This window comes from Stegostoma tigrinum, chromosome 9, assembly GCF_030684315.1.
Source record: "Stegostoma tigrinum isolate sSteTig4 chromosome 9, sSteTig4.hap1, whole genome shotgun sequence".
NCBI classification, from domain to species: Eukaryota; Metazoa; Chordata; class Chondrichthyes; order Orectolobiformes; family Stegostomatidae; genus Stegostoma; species Stegostoma tigrinum.
In genome coordinates this window covers 40,421,282-40,430,148 of record NC_081362.1, presented here as the reverse complement: position 1 = coordinate 40,430,148, position 8,867 = coordinate 40,421,282, and the positions used below count along the sequence as shown (strand labels likewise).

Below are 8,867 nucleotides of genomic sequence, written 5' to 3'. Positions count from 1 at the left end.
CACAAGTCTCCAGTCCGAAAAACAACGCTCTTGTTTAGATGCAAGTCCTAGATTATTGAAGGTTAAGTAGAATTGTGTATGATGCCAAGTGGTCACAATCAAGGGAAGTGAAATGAGTATGATCAGAGAACATAAATTAAAATTAATTAAAGACTGATTTATCACAGAAACCACATTTGGAATAATCTTCCATGTCAGCTTGTAGATGTAAAGATCTTAGACAGTTTAAAATGCACTTCCATGTTAGACTGATTTTGAGCTGCAGGGCACTATTATCCTTGATGCTAGTCAGCAATTATAAGGTTACTGGAAATTCTGGTACTGCCTTATTGTAGTTGGGTAGTTTGAGCATTTATTTATCAATAGTGATATAATAAATGGTTTTGAATGCTCTATAGTCCAAACATAAGCATAGTAGTTTTCACACAAAGACTGAAATGAATAGATGAAAAAAAACTCAGAACATATACAATATTTATAATTTATAAACAAAAATTAAGACACCTCAAAATTATTGCACTTGCATTCTTTTTCATTTTTTTTCTCTTACAGACAATATCCCATAACTACTTGACATGTATCTACACTGGAATTACTTCTCTAATAATAGAAAAGCCCATCCAAATTTTGGACTTTTTTAAAACCAAATGTACTATAATCAGTGTAAAAATTAATTTACAGTAACATCTTGTTATATTGTAAATATACATAACCAATATCACTTGCAGTATAGTTGCGTAAATATTAATATTTGTTACATTGAAACATGACATTTTATAATAAAAATTAAGTAGACAGTCAGCAACTTCTTGTATTTACAAGTGATGTTGAAGCTGCTTAGGCAGCAGGCGTGATTGGTAATATGCTACAAAGTTCCAGTTTGTTTGTACATATTACATGCACACAAAGCATTCATTATAATAAGCACACACAAAGAGTGCAAAAAATCCTCCACAACTTCTAGAAGAAACTAAAGCTAATATTGATAGAATCTTGAATAGACTAGTGCAATATAATACAATATTAGAAGTACTTTCAAAGGTCCATCACATATCTTACAGTTCTATGGTATGGTTTTCCACAATGGATATTAGGGATGCAAATGAAGTTCAGATAATTCAATGCAATTTGAAAGACTTCCTTCATTTTGCAGGTATTATATATTGTCATATCAATGATGGAATGATCAATGCGTTGACACAAATAATTGTAAAGTTACTTATGCAAAGATTGTACTTATAGTCTGTGCAATGTGTGAATTAGCTTTAATTTCTCTCTTATAATTATTGTAGGATGAGGAAGAGTGCAAAACTCTCTCTAGACCATATTGCCAATATTTCTTTTGCAATGCTTGTTAGCAATAATTCAGCCCTATTTATTCAGGAGTGTTAGACATCATAGAAACACAAAGGCTTAGGGAGTGCATACTTGTATCTTACTCCAATCTAACCAACCAGTTAACTTAAGTTGTACTTTCATATTTTTAACTGCACAAAATTAATATTCAATTTCAGCAGCTGTTTGTGAGGTGCTGTTGTCTTGTTATTTATAAGTGCTCCATGGCAATGAATGATATTCTGGTAAGTGAATGAAGAAGACATAAAAGTCAGACACTTCTGCGGAAAGTCTTCTGTGTAGGTACTGTCGCACAGGTACTAACTTTTGATCTATTAAGAGAAGTGAGCTTCCTGGTGTGACAGCCAGATGGTTTCACACTTGCTTTTTCCAAAGGCGATGCCTTGCTTCATATGTTACTTAAGTCTAGGATCAGATGAAACCTACTCAGATATTGGATCTTCCAGCTGGGATTCAATTATACAACTACTTTAGCTACAAAAATAATTGTGGTGGCACAATTAAATGGTATAGTGTTTACTGTAGAGCCTCCATGTGAACCAGTTGGTACTTCCTGTACTGGAACACCCTAAATAATTAGTTTGCTGAAAACACAAGTATGGCATTCAATGACTGAATGGGTAAATTTCCACTTCCATCTCTAAACTGCTTCATCCATTTAGGAACAAAGAGGGGGAAAAGATATTAACAAATTTGTAGTCCAAGTATTACCAATGCAGACAAGTAGATCTTCAAGAGTTCTTTCCACCATCACCACATTCTTGGAGACAGATAAACCAAAAAATAACTGTCCAGATTTATAAAAAAATGATCACTTGCATTTTTTTTTGTAAATTATTTACCAAACTCAAGTTCAGATACTTTTAAATCCAGGGTCATCCTATTTTTGTTTATCACAACTACTGCTTCAATTCATGATGAAAAAAATAAGTGCCCTAACTAGTCTATTATAGGGCTGGTGAAATCCATTGCTTTACCCTGCTTTTCAAAGTAGTTTTGCATTCCATGACTTGCCTTTATTAACATCCCGACAGAGATGCGGCTATGAATTTCCTCAGACATTTTGCTGTTCCCTTAAAAGTAGCAATTATCTCGGAATGGCTGAAATTTTGGTATTTTTGCAATTTGCAACGGCCATCAGTTGTCATCAGTTCAAGTATTTAATACTTCAACAATATCTGTCACTGTCAAGACCACAACTACTAAAATGCAGTCAAATTCTATCTTCTCATGACATTCAAATTAATATGTAAACTATCTTTGACAATGATATCAGACACACACAGAACATTTGAAGATGCTACACCAAGTGTAAAATAACATGGAAGGTACCTGCCTGTCTCAGAGTAAATATTAAGGCCACAGCAATACAGCATACAAGAAAGAGCAAATGCTGTCTTTAAAAAAAGTCATTTTCAAATACAACAGAATTGCTAAGGCAGCTAGATCTGATGCTTTTTAAAAACTGTTTCTCCAAATGACTTGTATTGTTAGCTAGAGTGGGAGCCATGTTTGTCATGGACTCAAGAGGTAATGCCATTTTATTACCTACAATAACAGGTCTCTTCCCATTCAATATAGAGTACCAATACCCTCAATTCTCAATTTATACAGGAGCATTCTTTGAGGAAGCAGTCTGGTCCTTATCTTGTGAAGCTTGACTTGATTGTGCTATCTTCTCCCATTGAGCAAGGTTTTCCCTAAAAAGCAGGAATGCACAGGAATATTAAAATGCCATCTTCCAATCGATATTTCAAAATAATTTTCCACTAAGAAAAATAAATTATGGTTTCTAGGAACAAGTTCTTCCTGCTTCCTTTACAATGGGATAAAGAACATGGATCAACTTATATCAATGGGATGAAATGGGATACACAGCTGCGTAATAAGAATATTCACAAATTGTAACAACATTATGTTACACATCAAGACGATTTTGCTTTTTCCTGATGTACGCATCCCTGTAGCTTCTTCAGGTCAGTTGAATTAAATTTTGTGGGATAATTTCAATTAAAACAAGACTGAGACTAGTGCAAGTAATTCCCCAAATCAAGTTCAATGTAGTGTGGATGAAAGCTACCTCTAGTTGCTGATTTTGAATTCAGAAGCTCTTCCATCAATATTTTACAGAATTAAAATACTCAATGACATAAAACATTACAGCACGCAAGGCTGATCGTGCTAGCTGTTTAAAACAGCTATCCAATTAATCCCAATTCTCTACCACTTCCTCACAGCACTAAATTTGCTTCCCTTAAAAGTACTGCCCAATTTCCATTGAAAGCTATTACTGAATCTGGTGATACCGACCCTTCATGCAATGTATTCCAAAACATATCAGGTTACTGTGTGTAAGAGATATTGCTCTTAAGTCAGCTCCAGTCATTTGCGAATATCCTTAAATTAGTGTTCTCTGATTACTGAACCATCCACTTACTAGAAATTTATTTCTCCTCATTTTCACTAGACAACCTGTAATGATTGATTGTATTCTCTACCTTTACATGGAATGAGAGATCAATTATATGAAACACAAATTTTTATGGGCTGGGACAGAGTGGCTTCAGATACAATGTGCAGAAACGTGCAGAGTATGAGCAGTGTGGGCTACAACAAAATGTATCAGAGATAGTAGGAACTGCAGATGCTGGAGAACCTGAGATAACAAAATGTAGAGCTGGATGAACACAGCAGGCCAGGCAGCATCAAAGGTGCAGGAAAGCTGACATGTCAGGCCTTGACCCTTCTTCAGAAATTTCTGTTCAGCTGTTTCTGAAGAAGGGTCTGGGCCCAAAACGTCAGCTTTCCTGCTCCTCTGATGCTGCTTGGCCTGCTGTGTTCATCCAGTTCTACACTTTGTTATCTCTACAAAAAAATGTATGCAGTTTTGAACAAAAGGCTTATCTTAATGTTAGGAGCATCTTGCTCTATCTTAAAAATAAATTTTATGAGTGATTAAGTGGATTTTCTTGCTAGGCAGCAGCAGTTGCCAATTGACAGGGATTATAGTTGTTAAACACCTTATAAGTGCCACAACTCGCCTCACTAATATTCAGCTTCATATCTTACCAAACATGCCAAACAAACAGAAGTTGAGAATTATCAATATGAAAGTCAGAGTGGGGGCCTGGTGACTTTAGGCTGGCACTGGCCGCATGAAGCCCCTGTGTTGGTCAGCAACAAACAGCACCTCAGGACATTAGGAACAAAAACAAAGTTGCTGGAAAAGCTCAGCAGGTCTGGCAGCTTCTGTGGAGGACAAAACAGAGTTAATGTTTTGGGTCCAGGTTCTGAGGAAGGGTGACCGGACCCAAAACGTTAACTCTGTTGTACCTTTAGCCATAGCTGGCACCACAGCCTATGAATCTTGTGGTCACCCAGTGCCACACAGCTGATGGTGACACTACATATACCAGCTGGCGGACATTAAATTTGATTCCACCTCAAACCCATATACACATTTTTTGATTAAATTTATCAGCTGTCCATCATACACGGACTGGATGCTGAGAAGGAAACCAAATTAAATCACCATGTGCCTCAGTCCAACTGCCATTCAGCTCTCCCCGGGGACCAACAATCGGGAGGTGAACCCTTCATGAAATGAAGGCAGCGGTTCTCACTGCAATAGGGCAGGCTAACTCAGATTGCATAGAGGATCTGCCCAAATATCAAGGGGAACACACGACAAGCTTTACGTGGAGACTCTGAGTCCAATATGTCTGTGTTTTTGGGGACATGACCCACACCTCTGCACAACACTAGAAGTGGAGTCTGCACCCTTGTCTCCCATCCCTCAGAAAAAGGACAGGGATGGATGCCTGCAATTTGAATCATCTGAAGCCTCCTGTAATGACGTTTGGAACCTCCACAAATTAATTGCTGTATGGGAGAGGGACTTGCGGATGCAACAGCCATCGGGAAAGTCAGTCCGCACAAGTGCTGGCTGGATTTCTTATAGCACCCATCCAACTTGGAGGAATGAAAGAAGGGACAGGAATACATTAAGGAATCCCAGACTGACTCCCCCCGCTACTCTGTACACATCCCCTGCCCCCAGAAGAGTGGAACTCCCACAAATGAATACCAAACCTGACTTAGCTGTGGCCAAACCAACCATTTCATTTGGGACTGTCAGGTATCTAAAATTCCAACCTGGCACTGGGACATTGGAATAAGTGGCCAACGTCCAGGGTATCATCCTGGTAACAACAGCCAGAACAAAAACAGGCTGTTCGTTATACCGTGAAGATGACAGGGCAATCCTGTAATAGCAATAGCTTTAAAGGTCCCCAGCCACGGGTGCACAAGCTGCCATACACATTCGGGCATATTTATTCTATTGCCTTTTATATTTTAATAAAAGGGGAGGCAGGAATGGATGACAGCTTGACATTTTGATAATTTTAAATATGTTACATAGAACATGGTGTCAGATATTAGACAGAAACATTTTCAGAAATTACTCTTTTTTTTAAAAAAGAGTGCGCACCGGAGCATCTACTCCAAGACAGTGATTCAACCCTTACAGAGCATTTATTGCGTGTCATATATTGTTGTAATGACTATATCCAAAAATGTAGTGCAGGCACAAGGGAAAAAGATGTATCTGGGATTCCTGTGGTGCGACCTACCAGACGTGGGGTATGTGTAGATAGGACCCCCCAGCAGTGAACAGATGAAAGAAAAGAGCACTCTTTAATGATGTAGCCACAGTGTATGGGGCAAAGGTGTCAATGCTCAATACCCTTGATTTGGCTAATTTGGAAAATAAACTCAGGATCTCGACCCAGCAAGTCAAACAAGCTCTAGAAGGACTGAATACAGACAACCAACAACCACCAAATTACTATGGAGAATCAGGCTAGCCACCACTTAGTGACCATACTAGAGGGTCAAACTAAGATGACAAACTAGATCCATCCAGGGCAAAATCAGGGATGACAGTAAGCAGCAAAACCACAGCCTGTGCAGCATCTACAGAAACTGGTCAGGAGGGAAACCACACCAACATCTCTAACTGTCAGTTGTGGCAGCTCATCAGAGTGTGGCATAATGACAACTGCAAGGACACTCTTGGTGAGGTGCTAGGCTTGGTCCTAAGGATTCCAGTTATCCTTAGTGACTAAATTGGTTTGAGGACCTTTGAAGTCAAAAAATATTGGAATTATGTGAAAAATGGTATTTCGATGGATTACCATGACATCCTCCCACATGCTGTGGAGTGACAAAGGACAATTGATAAGGATAAGTCAAACAAACAGACCTTAACTTCATGCCCATATACTGTCAATCATGAATTTGGCTCCTTTCATACCTAGCTGTGGGCCTAATTGCAATCAGCTTGATATACCTTGGGATACTGGCAGTTAAGACTGTATGCTGGGAAGGACAGATATTCCAAGAGACTGGCATGCTCACTATGAATAATATTGTAAATGCACACAGGGGCTTTAAGGTGGATGGAAATCCCAGGGTTATACTATAGCCACTTCTATTTGTTCTGATTACTGAATTTTATCTAAGCACTACAATCCCGTACGGATTATCGCAACGACAGTTTCACTAGCGAGTTTTGAGAAGATTTGTAGATCTGGTTGAGGTTCTGGATGTGAGTTAGCTCTCTGAGCTGGAAGGTTAGTTTTCAGACGTTTCATCACCATTCTAGGTAACATCATCAGTGAGCCTCCAATGAAGCGCTGGTGTTATGTCCCACTTTCTATTTATATGTTTAGGTTTCCTTGGGTTGGTGATGTCATTTTCCTGCATTGGTGATGTCATTTCCTGTTCTTTTTCTCAGAGGATGGTAGACTGGCTCCAAATCAATGTGTTTGTTGATGGAGTTCCAGTTGGAATGCCATGCTTCTAGGAATTCTCGTGCGTGTCTCTGTTTGGCTTGTTCTAGGATGGATGTGTTGTCCCAGTCAAAGTGGTGCCCTTCCTCATCTGTATGTAAGGATACTAGAGATAGTGGGTCATGTCGTTTTGTGGCTAGTTGATGTTCATGTATCCTGGTGGCTAGCTTTCTGCCTGTTTGTCCAATGTAGTGTTTGTCACAGTTCTTGCAAGGTATTTTGTAGATGACGTTCGTTTTGCTTGTTGTCTGTAGTTGTTGTCTGCTCCAGTTTCCAGGTGGCATCACTGTGACACTGGAGGTGGCCCAGGATAGATATATCGACCAGGAAGTGCGAGCAGGAGTTGAAGTAGTTTGCAACTAGAAGGTGTTATTGTTTGTTGTGAACAGAGCGCAGGTCTCTGAGCCTCCGTTTGGTCTCACCAATGTAGAGGAGGTCAGAGCGGGAGCAGTGGATGCAGGAGACCACACTGACGGATGTGAAGGTGAACCTCTGTCTGATGTGGAAGGATTTCTTGGCTCCTTGGATGGAGTTGAGGGGTAAAGTGTAGGGGAAGGTGTAGCACTTCCTGCGGTTGTAGGGAAAGGTGCCGGGGGTGGTGGAGCTAGTGGGGAGTGTGGAGCGGACGAGGGAGTCATGGAGAGAGCAGTCTCTACGGAAGGCAGATAGGGATGGGGATAGAAATATATCCTTGGTTGTGAGGTCAGATTACAGATGGTGGCGAATGATACATTGAATCCAGAGGTCAGTGTGGTTATACGTCAGGACAAGGGGGATTCTGTCTTTGTTTTTGTTGGGGGGAGGGATGCGAGGGCAGAGATGTGGGAAATGCAAGAGATGCGGGAAATGCAAGAGATGCGATCGACAGCATTTCCGACGACTGAAGGACAGAAGTTGCGGTCACTGAAATAAGAGGATATCTGGGATGTTTGGGAGTGGAACGCCCCATCTTAGAGCAGATGTGGGGGAGGCAGATGGACTGGGAGTACTTAAGAACATAAGAACTAAGAACAGGAGTAGGCCATCCAGCCCCTCAAGCCTGCCCCACCATTCAATAAGATCATGGCTGATCTTTTTGAGACTCAGGTCCACTTACCCACCTGCAGACCATAACCCTTAAGTCCTTTACTGTACAAAAATTTATCTAGCCTTACCTTAAACACATTCAGCGAGGTAGCTTCAACCGCTTCAATAGGCAGGGAATTCTACAGATTCACAACCCTTTGAGTGAAGAAGTTCCTCCTGACCTCAGTCCTACATCTGCTTCCCTTTATTTTGAGGCTATTCCCCCTAGTCCTAGTTTCACCTGCTACCGGGAACAACACCCTGCCTCCACTCTATCTATTCCCTTCATAATCTTATATATTTCTATAAGATCTCCCCTCATTCTTCTGAATTCCAATGAGTACAATCCCAGCCTACTCAGTCTCTCCTCATAATTCAACCCTCTCAACTCTGGAATCAACCAAGTGAATCTCCTCTGCACCCGCTCCAGTGCTAGTATATTCCTTCTTAAGTAAGGAGACCAAAAACTGCACACAGTAATCCAGGTGTGACCTCACCAGGACCCTATACAGCTGCAGCATAGCCTCCCTGTTTTTAAACTCCATCCATCTAGCAATGACAGACAAAATTCCATTTGCCTTTTTAACTACC

The 8,867-nt window shown here is 40.3% G+C and overlaps 1 protein-coding gene across 4 annotated transcripts in view; it reads right to left on the bottom strand.

The window, feature by feature from the left end:
* Positions 1–469: 469 nt before the first annotated feature.
* Positions 470–8,867, bottom strand: part of pde10a (phosphodiesterase 10A) — a 479,754-nt gene continuing 471,356 nt past the window's right edge. For all 4 annotated transcript variants that reach the window (XM_059648492.1, XM_059648495.1, XM_059648493.1 and 1 more), the window contains one exon: positions 470–3,056. In XM_059648492.1, coding sequence (XP_059504475.1) covers positions 2,963–3,056 — 94 coding nt within the window. In that variant the 3' untranslated portion in view covers positions 470–2,962. The remainder of the gene's footprint in view (positions 3,057–8,867) is intronic.